Source organism: Netta rufina (assembly GCF_964035555.1).
Source record: "Netta rufina genome assembly, chromosome: 6".
Classification (NCBI taxonomy): Eukaryota; Metazoa; Chordata; class Aves; order Anseriformes; family Anatidae; genus Netta; species Netta rufina.
The window spans coordinates 34,042,310-34,067,349 of NC_140129.1; the positions used below are offsets into that span (position 1 = coordinate 34,042,310).

The 25,040-nt window shown below is 38.2% G+C and overlaps 1 protein-coding gene across 2 annotated transcripts in view; it reads right to left on the bottom strand.

Moving 5' to 3' along the window:
• Window positions 1-10,524: 10,524 nt before the first annotated feature.
• The window catches only part of XRCC5 (X-ray repair cross complementing 5), a gene marked incomplete at its 3' end in the record, with an annotated part of 41,837 nt that continues 27,321 nt past the window's right edge, over window positions 10,525-25,040 (bottom strand). Inside the window, exons 16-20 of one of the 2 annotated variants that reach the window (XM_084288785.1) lie at window positions 20,296-20,405; window positions 19,713-19,809; window positions 17,613-17,680; window positions 12,762-12,833; window positions 10,525-11,952 (exon numbers count right to left, since the gene is read on the bottom strand). In XM_084288785.1, coding sequence (XP_084144911.1) covers window positions 11,938-11,952; window positions 12,762-12,833; window positions 17,613-17,680; window positions 19,713-19,809; window positions 20,296-20,405 — 362 coding nt within the window. Of the gene's footprint in view, window positions 11,953-12,740; window positions 12,834-17,612; window positions 17,681-19,712; window positions 19,810-20,295; window positions 20,406-25,040 lie in introns of those variants that run through there. The other variant, XM_084288784.1, reaches the window with a different exon arrangement.

Genomic DNA, 25,040 nt, shown 5'->3' on the forward strand with positions numbered 1-25,040 from the left:
CTGGTGCTTTAGGATCAAGATCCTAACTTGGCTCTTTTAAAGCCTGTACTACCTCTTGGTCTTGAAAGCTGACTTGGGTGATGCTCTTTCTTTCCTCCTGATGATCTACAGATCAATCTGAACCTCTTCATTTATCTAATTATAGCTGCAGGGGGCTTTTTGCAGCTCGAGTGCATTTGTCTCCTGTGCTGCTAATACAATCAGGCACAAAGATCACTTCATTAAAAGATCATCTACGCTTCGTCTTATTTGAGCTATAAAAATCACTCCTTCATCACACAAACTGGACAGCAAAAAGTGCAAAACTTGATGACTCGAGTTAGCCCAAAGAGCAGAGTTCAGCTCCAAAGGGCAGCGGGAGAAGGAACTGTCACCAAGTAAATGCAGCACTTCCACCGTGATTCAGATGGAGCTACGGGCACCACCCTCCAAGCCCCAGCTAGTCTTGGAATGGAAATGTAAGCATTGTCCAAAGCCAGCCAGCTTTGATCATCACCAGCAGAGGTGCCTGCACCAGCCTAGCTGAGTTTGCAAAGCAAGGATTTAGGCTGCACCTCCTTCTTCACAGAGCTGCTGGTGAGAAGGACAAGCCTCCAGCAAAGCAGCAGTGCTGCAACAAAGCCACAGCAGCAGTCTTCAGCCACCTCTGCTGGACTCCAGCAAGGACACTCATCTCTGCACAACAGGGCTCAGCTATTGCACAGATAAATCAGCGCTCTGCAATCAGGTATGGGGGGAAATGAGGGTACGTTGAATGTAAGGTGCAGATTATCTGCGTCAGAACGCCAAACTGACTCCAGCTCTCCTGTGTTGTACATTGATGTCTTCTTTTATTCCTCACTCCACCCGTGCTCCTCTGCTTTCCTGATGCATATCCTGCCTGAAATGCAAATTGCAGGGCTTGTGCAATCAGGCAGACACTGTCCTCAGAACAAAAGAGGTTTTCTTTTAAGTAGCTGCTGGTTTAGAGAGGATGTTATCTAAAAAGGAGGCTGGGAATGCCCCAGCAAACACATCTGCAGGTTTGTACTTAACACTCACCTGACAGATGTAGCTTCTGGCTTGTTACCCAGAGGATATTTATTACAAAAAAGAGCACATCTTCAGCAGTGAAGTCTAAGAGACAAGATTATCATCCAAAAGAAAACAGGAAGGGGAAGGATTTCAATTTGAGACTCCAATATCACTAGAAAATGCTTTAACCTCTTGGCTAGAGGAGGCATTACAGAGGTAAAGGAGCAGCACAACCAGCCTGTCTTCACTGATTTGTTTTCAGATCTAACCTCTTTTTGCAGACATCATCTGAGGACACCTACCCCTCAGGCCTGTGAGTTAAGAACACTTCCTTTGTGGATTCTGCAGAGAAAGCAATGCACCCTTGAGACATGGATGGTAGAGCATGTGCACAGAATATGCAGGCAAAGCACCGCCTGTGCTGCTGCGTCCCAGGCTGAAAAGGACATCTTCAAAATCCTCCAAAACATCTTGCCCTGCCACTGACCTGTTTGAGTGGATATTACCTATACTGTAATTCACTCAGCTGAAAAATAGGAGGAGCAACTCAACCTTCTTTTAAAAACCTCAGGATGAAAGTAAGCTATTACTGTACCATTAGATTTGTTAATAAAATACAGAGAAAATCCGGAAATATTTTTAACCAGTTGTCAGTGGAGGGAGAAAAAAAAAAAAAAAAAAAAAAAAGTGATCACAAGAAAATTCAGGGACAGATAATTATAGGCCACCAGGCTGATGCTGGTCCCAGAAAGCAGAGATTATTTGCTCAATGGAAACAAGATCGAGCTGTAATGGAGCATCCTAGCACTACGAAGCCAAATTGTCAAGAACTCTACCATGCAGCACTGGAGAGAGAGATAGATGGTTTGAAGCCTCCTGGGTACCCTTCTGGAGAATTGAATTTTGAAAAGCCATTGAGTCAGAAGGACTTGAGAGGTCTCGTTCCAGCCCCCAGGGTTCAGAATCACATGGCAATTCCCTGCAACCTGTAGTTTTGCTGCCCAAATCTGGAACTGTAGCAGACACCGCTGATTTCAGCTGAAGTTCAGAGATGGGAACAAAGCACATCTGCAAAATGTTGGAGGCAGCAGTGAGATGGGTGGAGCTGCAAGGGGCCAAAAAGGAAAAGTCAGAGCAAGTCCTGGATAGAGGAAGGCCGATGCAGTACTTCCTTGTGAGGTCACCTCTGCAGAAAGCATCGTGTCGTTGCTTCCCACTGATCAGCAAGGCAGTGATGTTTACAGCATACATCCATGCTCTCAGTCTATACTAATTCATAAGCCACTCGCTGTTTCTAATCCCAAATTACAGCAGCAACCCTCACAGCCAGGTCCTGTACCGTGAGGAGGCACAGTACCAAGTACTGAGCAAAACCATGTCCCTTACAAATCCCATACAGGGTTTGCTGTCAAAGCCACCTTGGTTTTTATATAGGCACCTTCCACCAAATGCTCTGTCATTCTTTCTACCTGATCTCTTTCAGCACCTTTAAAAAATTAGGGCTCACACTACTTCTCCCCCAGACCAGGGCTTAGAGGAGCTCTGCATTCTCAGAGGCAAGAGATTCACGTCCAGGCAGAAGCAGTGTGACAGCTACCGTGCAAGGGGCCTAACATGCTGACCATAGCAAACAGGTAACAGGCACAGGGCAATGGCAAGGGAGGACAGAGAAAACATCAGAGACTCCCAGCAAACAGGGCTGGACCAGGTTACTCCCACCCCACAGTGATGGTATTTCCCTGTCTCTTCACATTAAAGCCCAGAGCTGTTCAAAGAACCAACCAGCAAAGCCACTGTCACTCAAAGCACTGTCTTTCCTTTCAAATCTCACAGAGAAATAACATCAAGCTGAATATCAATCACGTGCAAGAGGCTAAGTCTGGGAGTACATTTTGTGCCCAAAGGTACACTGAGCTTGAGAGAAGTAAGAATGCATCTCTGGGCTCTGTTAGCAAATGTAAAATATGCATTTAATTCCTTGGTGTTAACAGTCAACCGGTCAGCAAATCAGCCTGTTAATAATCTCAGGACACCAGTTAAAAAAAAAAAAAAAAAAAAAAAATCATACACTTAAGCCTATGGTATGGCACCTCATAAACCATTCATTGTTCCTTACCTCCAAATTAGAGGAAGACACAAAGACAGGGAAAAGGTATAACCCACCTATTGCTAGAGGATTCCTCTGCTCTGATACCCTGACCGTGGATCCCCATACCTGCATACAGACAAGCCATCTACACCTTTTAGGGTTTCTACAGCAATACCAGCAGAAGGGACAATCTCGCCTTGAATTAGCCAAGTGGACAAATGCAGGACAATGGAGCTGTATGGCCCATTTAGGAAAAGACTGATGGACTACAGAAACTGTGGAGCTTTATGTCATCGCTTCTATGCAAAATGCCCTTAGCAAGCAATCCAAGCTGGGTGATCGTTGTTAAAAGCATCCCATTAAAGGACTGCAGCTCTAGGACAGACGGGTGTTATCTACAAACAGCTAATGTGCATTAATACAGACTGGTTTATACATTGCAAATATTGACAAGCCCCATGCATAGCAGCTACAAGACTTCTCTGTCACCAAGTAGTATTTTGAGTTGATGACATACAGCTAAATCTTGAAAGACACACAAAATCCAAGAAAGCTTTTTTATTTTTTTTTATTTTTATTTTCTGCAGTACTGTACTCCTTAGGGCCTGAGTGCATCCATTTAGATGAATCTTAAGGGGGACGTACTTGCTTAAATGATTTGCCTACTTATATACTTATATTTGCCTACTTATATTATGCCCTCATCTATTCAATTCCTTCCCTTCTTATCAATTTCTTCCCTCCTTGTCTTGAAACGCTATTTTTCAGTTAATTTGTGATCCCTGCATGTATGTGGTTGAAGTTACCTTTCACTTTTCCTCCTTTCCCAATCCCCTTGCATATAGGAGAGGGATTGTGCTCCACAGACGCAGCTGGACTGCTGGGTACCCCCAAATGCCAACACAAGTGCAGCAGAATAGAATTCAAAGCAGTTGCCCAAGCTTCCCTGAACACTGATGCCAGAGCATTTTGAACGGGAGCAACTGGACTGCAAATTCTGGGCATAGCTGGTGATACTGCCTTTGTGTCTTTCTCAGTCTTCTCTGTGAATGAATGCTACGTAGGGGAGGGGAAAGATGCCCAAGATAACTGTGGTGCAACGAAGTTGTAACATGTGCCCTGACAGAGGGTTTCACGTCACCTCTGAGGGCACACGGGAAATCTTCACAGATATTTTTGTACAATGAAGACTGCAAACGTGGATAAATTATCTTCAGATTCATCTGCTCTTCTAGGATATGGGAGGTGGAGTTGGTTGTTTCTCTAAAACCGAGCAAAATACAGAATTGCACCCATCAATTCTGGTTATTCTGTAGCAAGCAAGAGTGACACAATTGCTTATTTTCTTTCATTCCATTGCTTCCATGGTTTTTGTACTAGTCTGGAACCATTCACAGTCTGGCCTAGAGTCATTTTTAGGAATGCATACTGGAAACGTAAAGACCAGATCCCATCATATTGAATTCCTTCACAAAATCTTCAGCAGTTAAACTGAAGAGAAAGAGATGATTACCTTTGAGGACCCAACACAGGCTTTTTTCATGTAGCTGGAACCTGCTTTTTTATTTTCTTTACCCCACAGAAAATCTCCCTGGGTATGCATCACACCTCTTGTCTTTCAAGTTACAGAGACCTGTTGTAAAAAATGGTCATTCCTGCACGCTTTTCTCTCTTCACATTTGTTCTTTCAAATATCAGAACTGCTGTGTGATGGAGGATATCTGAGTCATCATCAGCATCGGGTTAATGGGGATTATACACAATCTCACGGGTAAACCTAGAGCTGAGAGTCATTCAAATGTCAAAGCCTCTATCACTCCCATCTTCTGAGGATTGCAGAAAAAATCTCTCCTGGACAAGCTACAACCCAATTACATTACATCGTCTTTCTGGGTTAACTCTATTCCTCCTACAATGATTTTGTCACTGCCTGAAGGGAACTTTGTAACTATTTGCATTTTTAAATAGGTCAATGTGCGTCCGGGAGAAGACTAAGTAGATGTTCATTGTGTAAAATAGCTCACTCTTTCTGGATTGTGAAAGAGATATAGCAAGCCTATCCCTCCTCATAATAAGCTTTGAAACCTCATCTGTTTCCTCTCCTTGCTTTTCAAAGTCATTAAGGGAAGTAACTGATTGTTATTTCTCAATAATACCTTGGTCTTGTCTGTTTAATGTCTGCCTCGCATATATTCCTGCTGCCTGCGAGACACTTACTGGAATTCCCTCTGCTCCACTTCTCAAGACTAATGATCGTGTTCTCCTCATCTCCCAGGGAGCACCACGATAACTTGCTTTTTGTCTTCATTTCCTCCCCCCCCCCAACTCTTTCTCCACTAACCTTTTGCACTCACATATCCTCTCTATATGAAGTCTTTATTCAACCCAGGTCTCTCAAAACTCCTTCAACTACCTTCTCTACAAGACAGCATGAGTAATCAACTTCCCCATTTGAAAAGGAAAGGTAATCAAGAGGCAGACAGGTTGAATAAGTGGCCCCAGACGGGTCTTTGGCAGTAATCCTGCTGTTGCTGTCCCCCAAGAGTGAATCAGAAGAGCAGCCGTCATGCCTTCTTATGAAGCAAGTCATTTTTTTTGTTTTGTTTTTACTAAAGCTAATGGACACACAAACTGTTTCTCTGATTCTTCAACCTTCAGGCTGACTGAGTATTGCCTACATCACTCAAAGATTCTGCCTGTTACAGAAAACACCCTGTGCAGAGTACCTCCTTGATCTTCTAAGAAGCCTGACCACCAAATCTCACCAAGTTGCAAATCATCCGTTTTGATCTGTCTTAATAGATCCACGGACTTCTTGAAAACACTGGTTGTTATCCTTGTTAAAACCTCCAACAAGACAATGAAGTGAAGCATCAAGCCTAGCTTCTAGAGACTCTGGCAATACATAAATTTTTACACTACCCAGCACAATTTGGTAAAAGATGCATCGATATTGCTTATGTTACATTCTTCCTGGGCAGCAAACAGACTTCCAAACCTTGGGGATGGGCTCAAACATAGAATTATTACACCTGATAACAGCTGGAAACAACTCCCTAATGAAACAAATTCAAGGTGGACACCCAGCAACAGAAATGCTCCAAATCACAATTACAATTTCCACTGTGGTTCTGTTTGTCCCCAGATCCAAGTCAGTCAGGTAGGTTTACAGCGTACAGAAGGGACTGCGAAACGGGGAATATCCATTAAAATTTGACAGAATACTAAAGGACTCATTGTGAGGGTACAGTAGGGTGAATAACCTACGTCCCAAATCACTGACAAAGAGGGTCATGTAATTTTTCATCTCAGCTTTGCTAAGAGGAAAAATTTTTATTTTTTATCCTCTGTAGGATATTTATCCACAGAGATGTGCCATTCCATGGGAATTCTGGAAGGCTAAGGACTAGAAGATGAAATTCACATAGGATTCACACACCATGTTAAGGGATGAGAGGGAAAAACTTTGGGTCAACTCTTATGCATTCAGATTAGGGCTTTCCATACTGGCCTGCTTGGGACCAAATTAAAAAACCTTTTCCCCTCTTTTTTTGGTAAGTAAAGGGTCCCTAAGAATTCTGATAAAGCTGCTGTAATTCTTGGGAAAATCCACCAAAGTGCAGAGGTCTATATGCTATTTCTTCACATTATGGATGTACCTTACTCCATGGGGAGAGAGCATTTATAATTTGACTACCTGCATTAGCAAGCTGGCAAAGGAATTCTCACACATCCAACCCATATAAAACTCCCAACAATCAGGTGCTTACAGCTACTTTACCTTATTTTACCTAGCATTACTTCTGATCCACATGCTTCAGGCAAAAGTATCTGCATCACAGTTGGTCTCCTCAGGGGCTTGTGCTCCCTTTATGCGTTGTCTCAGACAGCAGATAGAAAATGTTTCTAGCTATAGCCCACACTGGAGATATTTCTGCTTTCTGTTATATCTTGAAAGCTCCCTTCTGAAGGAAGAGGAAATGACAGTTATTATGAGCTATTACTGCCCATCAAAATAGGAAGAAAGCGTAAGACAGGATTAGAATTGAGTAAAAATAAGAAGAAAAAACCCTTTGGCTTGATACATTGAAAACAACATCAAAAGTATTTCTATGGTCAACCTACCAATTCCATCACAGTCTTCCAAAACTTTCCAGTACCTGAGTTCATACACCTGACTTGGTGCATACACAGGGGTCCTAAGAATTAGTACCCCCAGCAAATGTACATAGGACCAAATTTACGTACATTTCAGTGCTGTGAAATAATTCCTGATTTGGTAACAGCAAAAAGCAGATTCTCTTATTCACACAGAGCGTGTGTGTTTAGGCTACTAGGAGTGGAGCTATTCCTTTTGTTTTGTAAAGCTACTTGTTTGTCAGCGCGCCTCTGAGCATGGAGCCAAGCTCGGCTCATCTCTACCTTGAGCAACACACCACAGGAAAAAAAAAAAAAAAAAAAAAAGGAGGTTCTTTCTGACAGCTCGTCTGTGAGTGCTCCAGGCTGCTGGTAAAGGAGATACTTTTGACAGTCAAAAGCTGAGAAGTGTATGGTGAGGCATAGAAGGAACAGGATTCACTGCACGGTCTTAGTTCTGTTGGCTTCACAAAGTTACTGGGAAGAAGCAGCAGATTAATTTCTGTCCAACTTAAATCAGTGAAGCATTGTAAGCATACGCTGAAAAAGTCAGGTGAGTGAAGGGACTATTTTAAGACATTCAGCTCAAAGATGCACTGAAATTATGTCTGGTCTGTAAAAACTAGAGAAAGGGACAGGTTTTCTAGTTCTTGTTTAGTTCTCTTATTTTCATAAATGGAAGCACTATTCCAATACAGAAAAACATGGGGGTGAGGGCAGGGTGGAGAACTAATTTTTCAACTTAAAGCTTGCTACATGGAAAAACAGCTTAGTGATATGGTTTAGTGGAGGACTTGTTAATGTTAGGTCAGAGGTTGGACTCGATGATCTTGGAGGTCTCTTCCAACCTAGATGATTCTGTAATTCTGTGAATATGGTTAAACTTTAACCTAAAATATATTCAAATGTTTTCCAAGTTCCTTGTACAGTAAGGACAAAGTACCTCTGCCTCTATGCCAAATTTTTATGTGGAGTTCAGAGTTTGTTCATCCTTTGTGAAGGGTAACAGGTTAAAAAAAACATGCTTTGACCTCTTAATATATGTATTTTAGTTCTTCATATGTGACTATGACAGTACTACAAAAGAAAATTTCAGCTATTTTTTTTCTTATTATATGGTAATCTATTCCTCTAAAGTTTCACGTTCAATAGCTACAAAAAAAAAAAAAAAAAAAAAAAAAGAGCCCAAGCTGATACAGAGCTTCTCCCAAAGCTGCTTGGCAGGACATTTAGCTCACCCGAGGGACAACTCTGCCTTTCAAACAGTGCACAGATATGCTACATACATAAACACCATCTAAAAGGACAAGCAACCTCTTGCAGAAGTCAGTGTCTTCACTGACCAGCACCTTGCCATTGGTGGGACTTGCAAAGACAACCGTTCTTTTCTAGGCAGTAGTTCTTCAAAGAATTTAGAAACACAGGCCTAGAAGGCATCACAGAAGTCATGAAGAAGAAAATCTACCCCTGCAACCAAGTGACCATAGTGCGCTAGTATAGGATCTCCTCCCATTGGGGGTGCTTTCATAGCATGTGTCATACTTTGTGTCAAATTTTCACAACTGTCTGTGAGCACAAAATGGATTTCTGAGCACTGAATAAAGAAAGCAAGACAAGAAGTGCATTACAGAGTCAGCAGACCCCACTCCTCAGTGACAGAGCAACCTGTTTCATTACCAGCAGAACTAATATAAGCCTGGTTGCTAATAGATTCATGTCCCATTCCTCCTACACTGCTACTGGAAGAACCTTGCTTTGCCTCTGTGGCTCCCAAAAACACTCTGTTGTCCTTTCTGTATTCACAGTTCCAGGCTGCACCCCCAGCTCCCTCCCATACTCATTACACCTCCTGGTTTAATACCTCTGAATACTTTCCACTTCCCAAAGTCCACCCTGCAAAATATCTTTTTGAGTCCAAGCTCCTCATCTAATTGGGGAAAGAAGGAGGAGAGGACCTGCAGAGTAGGCAACATATGATACTGCTGATGCAACGTGATGATTAGCCTGCTAGCTGATACTCTCAGCTGTAAGGCCAGCCAAACAGGGAATAAAGGCTGAGAATTTCATTTCTTTCTCTTCCACCTCTTCATAGCATTAACTTTCATAAAACCTTTTTTTAGTTATATCATACTGAAATCACTGCCTCCCCGTTGAAGCTGACTGATACCGTCCATTAAGTTAAAGTCATATCAGAGTGGTAGGTAACAAAGACGCAACACAATCACAAGTTTTGATCTTTTGGCCAAAAAAAAGCTGACCAAGGTTGTTGTCCCATATTATTATTATTACCAGAACTTTCCAGAACTACTCCTTCCAAGAAAAAATAATTCGGTAACATAAAACAAAAGTCACAGCCATTATCTCTTTTTTAGAAAGATGCCTTGATAATTCCTACAGCTATGAAGTACAGGACAGGGAATGTTACACTGCTTGCAAGAGATTTGCATGGTGTTTTCTGCATGTTTGGTTTTGAGTGGGTGACTAACAGCTCTATTGCTTTTGAAGTTTTGAAGACTGGTCAGTATTGCAATTCAGAATGAGCATCTTCAGCTTAAAACAGTAAGTAACTATGTCAGAATTCATAACTGAAAATGTGAGCATAGACTGAGTGGAAGATATCTTCCAGTCATTTAACTTTTTCAGTTGAAAGCTGATTCTTTGGCACAGAACAAGTATAAAATCAGGTTGCTATCTGATCAACTCTCACTAATGCATATCGCAAGCTTCTGATGACTGATGCCTGGAAGGCTGGGCAGAATTAAAGATATTTTGCTTGCCTTCTGAGAATTCACTTTCACTTAATTTAACTACAATTCAAATTCCCATTGCCCTCTTCAGTCCTATCAACTCAGTTACTATACTGAGCCTAAATGTGCTTTATAGGCATCAAGAAGACATATGAAATACTCTGCGCACTCCTAAATGCTTATTGCTTGACAGAAACAATACACTCTAAAAATGTGGCCAACTAGTTCAGAAGAAATTGAAAGCTCTAATCCTTGTTTTGATTGCAAAATGTCTTGTCCAGTCTTGACCAAGACTTATCTCTGCAAAATAATAAAAATGAATTTATTGGGTGTGTTGTGAAGTTTTGTGTTTGTAAAATATTGAAAAAGTAATTACATTCAACTCCTGTGGAAGGCTTTCAATGTTCGATGTTTTCACTGTATGCCTGGAAAAGGGTTTTTCAGTAGTCTCACCTAGGTACTGCATAGGTAGTTAATGATCTGACTTTAGCAAACATGGTTACAAAGAAAACAAAAGCAATCCATTAAGTATTTTATTAATCAAACTAATTAAAAAAAATAAAAAAAACACCAGTGTTACACTCCATAAATCAGCCTAAAAATAGATGGTCAAAACCATGGAGTTACCAACAATTTCTTATTTACAATTCAGAAAAATAACTTTACACGAAACAAATGATCTAAAGGCCTGGAAACATTACCTACTGCCTGCCTTCTGCACTTGAGAGAGCTCTTCAAAGTCTGCATGAACTCAATCAAGATAAGACAAAAGAAAGAAGAGAGAAAGTCTCTGTGTAGGGAAATGTGGGGAAAAGCAATTGCTGTTTCACACACAGGAGCTGTTCAGTATAAAGGGCAGATATTCTAAAACATCTTTTAATTTAGCTCATGATTTTTTTTTATGATACTACCACCACTTTGCACAGTACTTTTATACATCTGCAATAATAAAGAACAGCTTTTAAAGGAATTAATCTGGCTGTAACAAGCATCTGTGAAGTGTCATTAGTTTCTCTTCAGATCTGTAAATCAAATTTGAGTATCTCTTTCTAAGCAGTATTTGACAACTTTGGATTGCTTTGTGTAGCTAGTACACCATTTCAGTTACCAATGTTAACTATCATCAGTTATCTATCACAAGTGTCAGCATACAACTTTCACGTATTCCTTTGCTCTGCATTACCAGCATTGTATTAAATAGACATATAACAGAGTCTTTTATCCTTTTAGCACCAGGAGTACTACAGGAATCACAGGTAAAAGTCTTAATAAAATAATAATTTTGAGGGTCTTTAACTCTGCTGTTGAGCTGACATGAAAGAGAACTTGGAGCACAGAAAAGTGACCACAATTGTTGATTTGGGTACAGCGTCACAAGATCAGTACACTTGGCTTTGTTGTATGTTTTAGCTTCTGCTGTTCATTTTGTTCATTTCAAACCATTACTTTGTGAATCCCTGGCCTAGAATTTTTTCAATACCCCCCCCCTTTTTTTTTTTTCCTCTCTGCAGGGAAAAAGCATGAAAATACAACCTTTCTCCTTCTGCAGCAATAATGCTATGGAGTTACGTCCACTAAAGATTCTATATTACCTGGTAACCTCACTGTGACATTTCTGTCTTCCTTCTCAGGGAATATAACAAGAATTTCAGGCACAAACACAGGCTCTCATTAAATTTAGTGGCGTTTAACTAGAAGCAGTTCCACAGATAAACCAGGTTCTCTGTGCTAAAGAAAAAAAGAGAGACCCCTTAAAGATATCAATCCTCTGTTCTAGTTTTAAAAAGTCAGATGACATTTACACCAACTGAAAATGTCTTGGACTTCTGCTCTCATTTGAGAAAAATAAAGATGGCTATACAGTCTTCTCATTAGCATCCTATTTGTGTGCCATCTTACATGGAGATCTCTTCCATAACTTCGTTTATTCAATCCCAATGTATCATGCAGTCACATCATGTCCAGCTGCAAACAGAAACAACAAATTTAGAAGAAGAGGTATTGAATTCAAGTAATTTCTTGTGTTTACTGCTTAGAAAATAAAGCAAATTCAGAAATCCTTATAAGGATTCCAACATAAGAAATCCAACATAAGTGGACCACATGGAACTTAATACTAAAAGTACAAAAACAAACCTTAAATCTCATCTTCGCATAATCATATGTGCAATTTGGAGACTTAAAAAAAGTACAGTCCAAAAGTAAAAATATGCCTGCTATTGAAACTTCATTAGAACTGTCTACACCATCAATTTAAGCTTCAGAGACAGATTTGTAATGACTCATCCTGTACAGAAATGGCTAAAATGTTTATTAAAAAAACCCTCTTGAAATCCTTGAATTTAAGCAAGTTAGTATAAAAGAAGGTTAACTGAGAAGATTAAAGCATCTTTTAATTTTAAATGACTTTTAGGTTTCAACCCACATAAATAGCTGTTCTAGATCTACAAGCTTTGTTAAACGCTATTGCTATTATAGTAAATTATAATCTATCAAACACGCAGCCTCATTGTGTCTTTTAAATACACAAGAGGACAGGACTAATCTATGTAAACACCCATGTTACTACACAGCCTTCTATTTGCCATCATAAAATTACACATCTGGTTGTGTTTTACAATAGTAAACAAATAATTTCACATGGCTCTTTTCTGACTCAGTTCCCTGAGGTGTTTTCTAAGACATGTGATCTACTGCTTTAAGAAGCTCTTTCTTACTGCAACTTTCACCTATAACTGAATTCTACAGCCACATCATGTCTTTATTGTACTCACCAAGTCATCAACATCACCACCTTCATCTGTAGCAGGCAGAGGTTCATTTTTCTTTTCTTTCGGAGCCAAGAACTGAAAATACAAATTTTCTTACGTTAGACTGACGAAACTCTGACTCAATGTTAAATGAACTTAGTGATATGGTTTAGTGGAGAATTTGTCAGTGTTAGGTCAGAGGTTGGACTCGATGATCTTGAGGTCTCTTCCAACCTAGACAATTCTGTGATTCTGTGGACAGAACTTGCCCTTTCCATATCAAAACTAATCTGCCTATAATGAAAAATTATCAGTAAGTCCATTCTGGTTTCCACCCTTCAAAACCACACACACAAAAAAAAAAAAAAAACAAACAGGGAATTTCCTAAGTCTTGCTTTTAAGGGATTTTATAGCAGATTGTTAAAAATTGACAAAGAATGTGGTTCTTCAGACAATGCACAGTTAAGCTGCAGAATGCTATTTAGTAAGGATGCTGCAAATATTAGTACTTAGTCTCAGAGGAGATGGGGAAAGTTCATAGGAGAGAAATACTTTGAAGTCCAAAGAAACAGCCTCAAGCACAGGAAATACTTGAGATGTCAGTGGCTGGAGCCATGGGCTAGATGGAAATTTTGTTCATCAGAGTATGGCCATTTTTATGTTCTTAAAAGGGTAATTTTAAAAGCAATATCACACGTAGCTACAAGCTGCCAGGACAGGGACAAAAAAATTGTCCCTATTAGTATTAATACATATGTAAGTTGATTAACAACTTGGTTAGTAAAGACCTTAAGTATGACAACCTAGTTCTGTGTGAAACTCAGTAGCTTTTCACTTAATTCAATGAACATTTAATAGATGAACAAAGACATGAATTTAAAAAACACTCTCAAAACATGCAAGATGGTTCGAATGCTGGTCTTTAAAAATAGAACAGTCATTATGTAAAATTCTTTTGCAGTAGCTGCTGATACAAACACACCATATGCCCTTCATTTAAAGCACAGCATCAATAAACAGAAGATAAAGCTAACTTGCTTAGATACTGTAACTACTGAAATCAAACACACAGACAATATCTGGAGTACAACCACCTACAAATTATTTTTATTTTAACCTAACAGTGGAAAAAAAATAGTAATTTAGCTATAATAGTAGAAAAACAATACAAATATGTGCCTCCTGAAAAGTGTCCAGTTATCTGCAAGTTTTAGTTGTAGTCTCTTTAACAGGATAGAAAATAGAAAATCTCTGGTTATAAAATAATGATATTAAACAGGCTATGAATATTGGTTTTGAGCTTAGGTAACATTTTTCTTTTCTGTGGAAACAACTGGTTTCTGAAAGCAAATTACTGTTTATCTGAGGACTTAGCTTTTACAGACGTGGAGGTCATGTAAAAGGCCCTGGGATCCCTATCAGTGCTACTCATCTCCAAGACAACGTACTTGGACTGTAAAAAGCTTAAATGTTATTTTACTTAAACGGTTCTGATCCTGTTCTAGAGCAGTGTCAGCTTTAGACAGGGGGTAAAACACCGAGAAGTTGCCTGCCACATTCTCCCATCATATCAAGATGTGATCTAATGCTTTAATGCCTGAGTTCACAGTTTGAATCACTGGAAAAGGCATTCTCTCCAGCTCCCTCTGCTAGGTAAAGCATCAATAAATTAATGTTGTAGGAAAGAACCAAATAATACATCCAATAGGACGAAAAGCAAATATATTGCATTTGGTTAACACCAAAGATGAAGGATACAGACAATGTCTGCCTCGTTGTCTCATTAGCCAAAGGTCAAATCTTTTCTACATCCTGAAGAGCAATAACCTAGAGCGCTGCAGAAAACTTGCTGCACAGACACCACTCATGTTTTAATGTTAACTTCATCTTACCTTACAAGTTTTGTAGCTGCACTAACAAGGATGGAACAAATTAGAATTTTAAGATGTCGCATGCTTGTCTGTCTTTTTTGCTGGAAAAGTTCTCAATCTAGTAGTAATACAAAGCACGTATTATGAAACTAAAAGCTAGTGACACTGTCAGCTCTGAAAGGCATTTTATGCCAAACCAAATTTCATTTTACGCACTTAATTAAGAGTCAAATGATATTTCCAAAAAGTAGCACATTTTTGAAGCTTTCAAAATTAGCTTTCTAGCACTAAATTAGGTGAAGTCAAAAGCTACAGAAATACAGGATGAAAATTTGTAACCGGAAGTTTTCATCAAATTCTATACATTTAAAACTTTTTTTTTTTAAACAAAATCTGTTTTGCATTAATGCAAAAACAGATTATACATGTATGTACTAGTTGTGTTGAAATCCATTATCTTTCCCAAATTAATCACCAAAAGCACTTGACGTTGCTGCTTTTTTAACCAATCATCCTTACACTCTAAAAAGAGTGTACTACTATCAGAGGGTTAAAAAAAGCCTACACAGAACTATTTTTCTCAATGATATGAAGAAAGGAAAACATGCAAGGATAACCTAGCTCAACCAAAACAAAACAAAAAATTACGTTACCTCTCTAATAAACAGCCTTTAAAGTTAAGTTTTTGTTACAAAACAGTAATTCTATGAAAAATGAGCCTTATATCCAATACACACCTGAAAAAGCTACCAGCTAGTGACCTTCACATACGAGAAAAGGTTTCAAAGGCTTTTGTGTCACAGAAGACCACACTGACAGTGAATCCCTGGACCTACAAGCTTGGAATTATGAGCATTTGACCTATTACAGAGGTGAAGAAAAATTTAATCTTATACGTGATATTTTAAAAGATCCAGTATAACCCTTTAATGAAGGGTATGGCCTTCATTACAGAAAACAAATGAACCTTTTTAGCAATCTGTTATAGATCTAGGAAAATGCTGCCTTCACACGCCACAGCAAACTTTCAGCACAGCTTAACTAGACCAAGACTAGACATAATATCAGCCTCATAAACTGAAGACAAAAATTTCAATCTCTCTAGAACATATTCCAACAACATACAGTCTTCCAGTTTCATATGTTAAAAGTCATACAAACCCTTGACAGAAAATGACAGTTCCTTAAGGGTTCTGGTTTTGGCTCTGGAGAGTGGGGAGGTTATCTAGTAAATAACTGGGACTGCCAACAGCCTAGTTAAGCAGAGGGATGCAAGCCATTTATTCTGAAATGCAAGGTTATCTGTCACATTAGCGAACTCTTGCACTCTCAGCAGCCCAGAGCTGATTCCATGCAATCTTTGTTATTCCCTTACTTTAACGGGAAGTTATGGCTGTCACAAGACCTTCAATCAATCACAAAAGAATTTCTTCCTTTATTGCAACACCTGGCTGACTGCAGGATGATGTTAAAAAGAAAAGTCCTTCTAAAGTCAGTCTACAGTGTTTTGTTCCAGCTTAGCCTGACAGCTGTAACTCTGCTCCTTGCTACTCTTCATAATTTCTGCTGCATTCCTATGCAGACACAGTATTTCTTAGCCACCATAAGATCATAGTTCAGAGATCTGTGCTCTGTAAGGTCTTTATGGCTAGTAGAGATTTCCTTCAGGAATAGAGGCTATTTCATGCAGCTTTATCACATTTTGAACACCAATGACAGTTTCAGACTAAAAAGTGAAGTTCAAGAAACAAATGGTCTTGTGAAGTTTCAAAGTAAACTCATAGCACTCAGAATATGTAACAAAACCTGATATTCTTTAAAACTGCTGGTTTTAAAGAACAGAAGAATGTTCTATACAGTTATGCATGATGAGAAACAACCAGTAGATCCTTCACGTGTACAACAAGTCACTCTGACATTTGCACTCTGTATATGAGTTTAGATTTGGGGTTCTTAGGAGCTTGTTTAGATTTTCATTCATCTTCTTTACCTCGAGATAAATTGTTACAGATTAAAAAACAGTTTCAAAAATAAAACTTCATACCTACTTTTTAATTCATTCATGAAGAACCTACTTCAAGCCCCTTGTTATTGCTAATGTAAGGCCCAGAAGTTGTAAAAATCAATATAGCATCTTTTAACAAAGCTGCTTCTTTGCAAAGTAGAAGGATTTTACCTACGCTTACATTGAGGGGTCTGTAATACTGAGACTTCCCTTCTTCTAAACCCTTCAAAGTCATATGGCAAGCAGCAGCCTGATACAAAAATGCCCGTCTTATCCTCTCTATGCAAACACAATTTTTGACAGCAAATCTGAATTATATCTTCTTTCAAACAGGCACCATTCTGTCTTTTAGAAGTCACTCCTCTGTAACTGTAGCGTCCTTCATTCATCACTGCAGTTACTGAAATGCTTTATTTCTGTAGGAAGAATACCTGCAAATACCCCAAATTTCTTTTTCTGAAAGAAGCCAATACGATGACCAGTAATAATAGCATAATCTATGATGTCCAATCCACAAGACCTCAATAAAGTAGAAATTACTGCTATCACTGCATATATGATGAAAACAAGCTATGACAGCTTTGTTTTGCTAGAGTTAGCAAAGCTTTTAGACCAAAAAAAATCCTGATTTTTGAACTAGCATGTTAACAACGAGATCACAGCTCTTTATACAAAGTTCAAATAGCAATCTTGCATATAAAATTTATTGCTGTTCCATTAAACTGAGCTCCTGAAATTCCTGTTCTTCAGAAAGGATGTTTTCAGATAATGATGTACATGCTACTTTCTAAAGACCAATTAAAATATAATGCTGTGGTACATGCTATGGAATTATTTTTGCTCTAGAATAGGGTATTATTAATTCTACAGCAAAAGGGCAATATTCTTCCTTTATATGGATCCTATTTCATTCACCTAAAGATTTATACATATCATAAAGAATTTTCTGTTCCACAGCAAGGGCTCTACACAAATAGATGCTCATTAAAAAATGATACCTTTTCAGCTTCTTCACTAGTCACAGAACTTCCCTCTGCTTCATCTTTAGTGATCAAAGAAATTCTGTCTAAAAAAATAAAAGATATAAAAGTATCATTAGAAGGCTTCCCAAAACCAGACTTAACATTAGAAAAGAAATAAGTCCTCCAAATTTCAACTTCTCAATGTGTCATCATCACCACCACCAAAAATAAAAAAATATCGCTCAAAGGAAGATGTGACTTGCATAAATGAGTCAACTATGATATAAAAATAAATTAATGAGAATATTCATAAGCTTGTGGAAGTATACATTTAGGAAACTGTTAATATTATGACAATCAAACTAATGAGACACTGAAATCATAGATCACAGATGAAATGCTGAAAATCTATCAGAAATTACACTTTTAGTCATTCACAGCATGCTCTTCAGTCCTTAACAGCCTTACAAAAATTAACTCCTACCATACAAACACTGATGCTGTGGTTCTACAGAATGACTACACCAAAGTGCTGGTCCTGCCCTGGTTGTGTCTGCACCACCATCCTGTGCAGTGACCCACAAAAACAAAAGAAAAACACTCAATTACTTTTCATCCCAATTATTTTCCCAATCTAGCCATCACTTGGCTACACAAACGCTTGTTGCCAATTTAAGAATCTGTGGGTGTGAGAGGAAAGAACAGTAGGTTCAGAAAGGTTTAGCAGCATCACAAGTTTAATGCCACCTTAACATGCCCACAGAGCTACACAGCAGGGTTTCACGAGATGAGTGAGCTTATCAAATAGATCTGCCCTGCTCCTGCTCCAAGAATCACTAACTCATTAACTCACATCCATCCTCTCAGTGATTGCAGTGGCACATAACAAGGCCCAATGCCACATTTAGAGGAAAAAAAAGGGCATGCGTTATGTCACAAGAAGCAGGGAAAACAGGACTTCTGCTTTTGATAGCAGCAAATGAAAAGCAATTTCAGCTACTCAGCAAGACCAGCTCGTTGGATTATCCATAAAGCACCATGATTTTATCATCTTCTCAGAAGATAATCTGCTTTGTATGAAAATACCATCCCTGTTAGTATTTGTGAATTATTTTCTGAGAAATATAGTCCAGTTTGTTGAAAACTCTGGTTTGAACCAACTATAAATATTAAAACAGTATTCTAAGCATGACTTAAAAAGATCCAAGTTTCCTACTTCCAAAGGGTTGTTTTTTTTGTGTGTTTTGTTTTTTTCCCCTCTTCAGATTTGTTCAGAGACAGTACCCTACAATAGCCTTTGAGAGTTGCCTTGTGCTGTTGGTTTTGGTTAATAAACAAATTCCCATCCTATATTTTGAAATTTTTGAAACAGTAAGATAAAGCAGGCATTAAACACAGTCTAGAGTCCTTCATTTTGAGAGGTGCTATATAAAAGCATATAATTGCATTTTATAGCATGCACCCTTAAATACACAGTTAGGCATTTAACAGATTTTCCTAGCACTGATTCCAATTAAAAACAAGAGTATGATGTAAAAGATGTTTTTTATAGCCCACCATGTTTCATATTTGTGAAAATGTTCCTTTATTTATCACTTGCGTAGTCTCTGAAGCTCTTTTGGAATTGCATTGCCCTGTATCTCCCAGTTTAATCATAGGTAGGTGTCATATTACCACATATTTGGTTCTTCAAGTTGCTTAAATACAAAACAATCAGTGACATATTTCAATGTTATTCATGCCTTTCTTGAGGCTTAATTTGGAAGCATCTTTTTATATATAAGCTGCACAAGTTTTTCCACTTATCTTCAAATTCACCTGAAATCCTATCTCGTTCTCCTTACCTTGTGACATTTGTCTCTTTTCTTACACAATTCGTTTACTATTTCAACACGACTTGGCAAGACACTGGTAGGAAACAATTAGGACAAAAAAAGGAAGCTGTAATGTGAAAGAAATGGATGTTTCTGTTGTGATTGCTTATTTTTTTTTCCCTTTTACAGAGGCTGCGGGAATGACCTAGATCAAAATGCTGCTCTAGGTTTAGTTTCAGTGTCCCATTGCTAACATAAGGTTTTCTCCTACATAACTAATAATAAAAGTAGAAATACTTTAAAAAGTGAAATGCCATCATACCTTGTACCACAATCTCCCAGAAATCAACTAAGGCTTTGTCTTCCACCTTTGATTTCAGGGCCTGCAGAAAATCATTAAAGCACCGCACCTTGGACAGCTGAAAAAATAACAGCCATGATTACAGGGCAATATGGAAATAGCTGCAAACGTTAATTCTTCATGAAGTCATATAAAATGGTGAGCATAAATCATTACACATTTTAATTCTACTAGAACCAAGAGTTCTAAGGAAAAACGAGCCACAAAAAACAGAACTACAAATCTCTGTAGCTTTTTGAAACTTGTTTTAATAGAACTTTGTGCAATAGCATATTTTTCTTTTTTAAACATCAGGCCACAGGCCTTGTGATTTTATGTTTCAAAGAACAAAAATAACAGTGTGTAACACCACAGAATCTAGTCCTTATTCAAGTCAAGAATAAAGAAACACAAATGGCAATATATTTCTAAACTTTCAAACAGTATAAGCGATTAAAATCTTTTTAATCTACTTCTCCTGTAGCAATAAATTACCATGTTTTCAATATAGCAAATAGGCTCATCATATCTTCAATTTGGAAGAGTTTTCACATATTAACATTACCTTTATGGACTCCTCTCTGAAAACTCTGATACAATTGATCCCTTTCATGTAGTACTGTGAACTTTTATGTTCCAGAAACTGATCAATGCGGTTTATCAGCTGCTGACTCACTGAAAGACAAGGAGGAATAAATAAGCAAACCAAATAACGCGCAATTCCTCGGCAAAATAAATAAATACATTCATTTGCATCTCTTTCTGTTCTACCTTGACAGGCATCAAAAGAGTTAATCACACCCATACTGCCTCAAACAACTTAATTTCATAATTGACAGTATCTAAGCTACTGACAATTACTGCAGCCTCCTTGAAAAAGCTAGGTATACTGGGAAGAAACTCAAGCATAGCCAAGGTAAAATTCCAAACCTAAAAGCCAAAAAAAAAAGCACTGGCCTAACTTTTTTTCACAGGAAGTAAAACTAGAATATTTGGGATCCTAAAGCTGAGTGATGTTATATTTTACAACTCTAAAAAACATAGCCCAAAAACATCCTTTGAAATACATGCTTATTTCAATGAAAGGGTTAAATTTACAATGAAGGCGTAATAACATCAAAGCAAGCGCTGTATTCCACCATGCTTACCATAATCATGGATGTAACAGCCAGTACTTACTGTTTTCTATTAAATGCCTAACTGAACTGGATCTGAAGGATACCACCTCTGAAGAGATGAGTGAAACAAGAAGTGTTTGATATTCTCCCACTAGCTTTTGACTCTAGTGAGTTGCTAGAAAAGGAGGCAGAGAGCGGGTCTGTCCAACAGCAGCTATCACAAGAAAATGTGCTAAATTGCCTACTGCTCCAGAGGTGATCAACTCACTCTTTATTTATATTACCAGTAGCTGACAAACTAAATTGAAGTCTCACTACTTAAGCTCCTCGAGTTAAGTCAGTCCATTTTTTTCATGGTTAACGATTTTCTCATTAAATGTTCTAATTTCTTACGAATTGCACTAATAAAAGCAAGTCCTGCTGCTGGTGGTGGGTTGTTGTTGTGTTTTTCTTTTTCTTTTTTTTTTTTGGTTTGTTTTTTTAAATGCTGCCTTTTCATTGATGTGTTAAATTAAAACCCCAGGCGCTACCAGGGTGCAATAAAAGTCTTTATTGTCAGAATGATTCCAGCAAACTGCTTGGAATTATCAGATCCTCTACTTCTTTTGCTTTTTTTTTTTTTTTTTTTTTTTTGGTAAGAAACCTTTTCTATTTGATTGCCCTGGCAGGCATCAGAAGAACACTGTTTCTTCCTACTGCCTGTGAGCTCCTTTTTGAAATCTGTTTCCAAATCTGAAACAAACAAAAAAAAAAGCCCCGCAGTATTTTAATAGGCAACGAAACATCAAAATTATGCAGAAAACATGGCAACAATAAGTCAGATTCTTTTAACGTCTTGAAACAGCTTGGCTAAAATTGGGTCTGTCCACTGGGCCTGCACTAAATGACAGACCAATGATTGACGAACACAAAACAGAATTTTTGTGCTCTGACTGGACTACCAAATTACTGCAGGGGGACAGAGAAAATACTGGAGACAGCAGAACAGGATTATAACTGGAACTTCTCCAAAGTGGACTTTGTGCCATTACACCTACAGGTCTGAGAATTTTGTTTATTTTTCTTCCCTTTCTTCTGCTACCTATCATCTGCCTTTCCATTAGTCTGAGTATTTGCTTTCGGGTGATGCAAAAAGTGAGTACAGAGTGGAGAACTACAAGTAAAAATACTTCAGTAGAAGATCTTAATTCATTCAGAAATTAATCACTGCCCACTGGCACTGAGGCACATTTCGTACTCTAAAATACATTCACCAGTGCTGTTACTTCTTGTGAAATATGCCATGAACAATTATATTCACTTGTTATCTGAATAGTTACGGTACCAAAGCGTAGTTATATTCTCACATTTCTTCAATTTGTGGTCTAGATTACTATGCCAAACAGAATGCAGCTTAATAATAGTTGAGACTGTGTTATTGTCCAGGTTCAATTCCTTGTTGGTACCTTTAATTCCAAGGTGATTCCTTGTTAAAAACATAGCTCCTTCTGTAGACAAATGACTCCTATTATTAGCAACCTTTTGACTTATCCAGTGGTGGTGATAATGATTTGTATTAATGGACAGTGTTTAAAGTAAGAGTCACTGACAAATGAGTTAAACTACCTGATAATGGACTTTAAACAGCTGCTCTGTGAGGATGATCTTTTAGTACCTGACAAGAAGAAACAATTTCTAAATTGAAAAGTGTCCTAATTTTTAAGGATTTCCTTCATCTTTAAGTCAAGAAATAAGGCCCTTACCAAGAGCTACTAAGCTACTGCAGTGTGCTGTAAGGTACTGCTTAGTTTTGGGATGGTCTCGCTAAATGGCCAGTAACTGTGGGTGTGGATCAGGATGATTTAAGACTGGATATCCAAAGGACGTTTGGCCCAAACCCCACTCAGATCAGGGTCATGGTGAACCAGGTGGTTCAGTGCTCCAAGCAAATTTTACTCCAAGCAATTACAAATTTTACTAAGAAATGATCTACATGCCATGGCGATGTAGATCATTTCTTGCCTCAGGCAAGACAGAGTATTTACCAAAATCTACACAGGCAATTGCTGACTGACTCAACCTTATTTTCCCAAAAATGCCTATGAAAAAAAAACATTGACAAACTTACTGCAAACATAAAACCAGAGTCAGGTGCAATTTCTCTCTGGACACTTTTTCGAACATCCATAAACTGTACAGTTATCACTGCAGATTTATCTCTGGCAATCAGTAAAAACAAAAAAAAAAAGCTTTCAGCTACAAACACCATGTTCTCAGAGAGTAGTCCTGTAAGTGCCAACAATATCTGACCTATAACTTCCACATAACATTTAGAAACCAAAGAAAATGCTACATGTGTGTCACTATCTCTTTACTTAAAGCCATTCTATCTTCTACAGAACTGTATGAAAACACCACACCCTATACCAGACATTATCTGCTTCCCAGAAATACAGACATGAACGGAAATCTGTAAAAAGGCCAACAGGATTGAAATAGTAGTCATGGGGCTATTTCTTCCATACTATGAAGGTGGCAAACAGTCACTGCATTTGAGAGTCTTCTCTGCAGGCACAGCGATGAAGAAGTTCATCGTACAGCCATGAGAATAAAGATTCTACTCAGGCACACTCATCTATTTCATTTGCATTCATTGATAAAAACGTCAGGAGTAGTTATCAGAAAACTGCTCTTTGTGATGACTGCGCACTTGTAACCTGTTCAAAAGAAGACCTGCATAAAATGACAGATCTGTGGCCATGCATGCAAACGAGGAAGTAAAGACATCTAGAGAGGAAACTCAATGCTCCTTACGTGAGCAATGAACACGAACCTGTACGTTGGCACCCTCACACACAACTCATCACAAGAACTCTAAGTGCGTCCCTACTATAATATACACAGATGTCAATTAAAAATGAAGTTGATAAAATTTTGAGTTCAGAATTTGAGCTGCTAGTCTCCGAAAACCTACCCCTGAGACCCTTGCCAATATGAAATTCTTCATTTTTCTAGAGAATGTATTAACACGTTACCAAAACAGACATTACTCTACCTGCTAGGAATAAATATGCTATTTCTCCTGCTCTGGTCTGCTGTGGTACACAGCACACAGACACTGTGCAAGCTGCACTTCGGCTTCTCCTATGAATGGCAGAAGCCCTGACCATCAAATACCAGTGAGGCCACTGCAGCAGATGGTAACTCACAGCTTAATTAAGATCCTTGCTGACAGTCTCTAAACTACAATTCTTCCTATTGCTACAACTTCTCTATCTACCAAAAACAAAACAAAACAAAACACAACGCAACCTTCATCCACTTCCATGCAAACAGTTAAAAGGCCTCTGTCTTCTGAATAAATCTATAAAAAATTTTGAAGTCAACTTTTTCCCATATCCCTCAATTTTACTGGCTTCCACTGTTCTATGGAGGGATTTTGTTGCTGTTTTTCAGGGAGGGAAGGAAGAAGGAACTGCTGCCTTTTTTCAAACGAGAACGTGGGCTCTAACCAGTTTGAAGACTACACTGGATCATCTTTTTATATTGCAAAGAAACAAAACAGGGTACAACCTGTCTGCATCTTGACACATAAAACTGCTACATGTAAACTACTGACTACAATAAACTACTAGATTGCCTGCAATAGATTACCCTTTCCTGAAAGGACATTTTAAATTTTACATGCTCTAGCAGGGTTAAAAAAGAGTTTCCTCATTAAATTTGATATAAAACTATATTTAAGAAAAACTCTGTTAGAACCACTGAATAGTTTTAAAACATAATTTACTCTTTACATAACCAGAATGTCATACAGCAAGCCATTAAAAACATGCCTGCAATGTTTTATGTACTAAGCCAACTAAAAAGCTCTGAAGAAGAAAAAGGACTACGCAGAAGAGAAAAATCATATGCAGAGCATGTTTTTATTTATATTGACTTCTCTCTCTCCTTTAAATGGGTGACTGCACTACATTTTGTCTAGATATATATTTATATATAATAGATCGTATATATAAAAGCAGATTTCTCAAAATTTCAGAAGCTATCCCAACATGTACTGCAGTTAACGTCCAGAACAGCTGCTGAGTGGACATATTTAAGCACTCTTCACTTAAACGATCTTCACTGGTAATCACTACATTTATTTCTGCCTTAAAACTTTCCTACGTGATAAAACTAATTACTATAAAAAGTAGTCAATTTTTTAGTT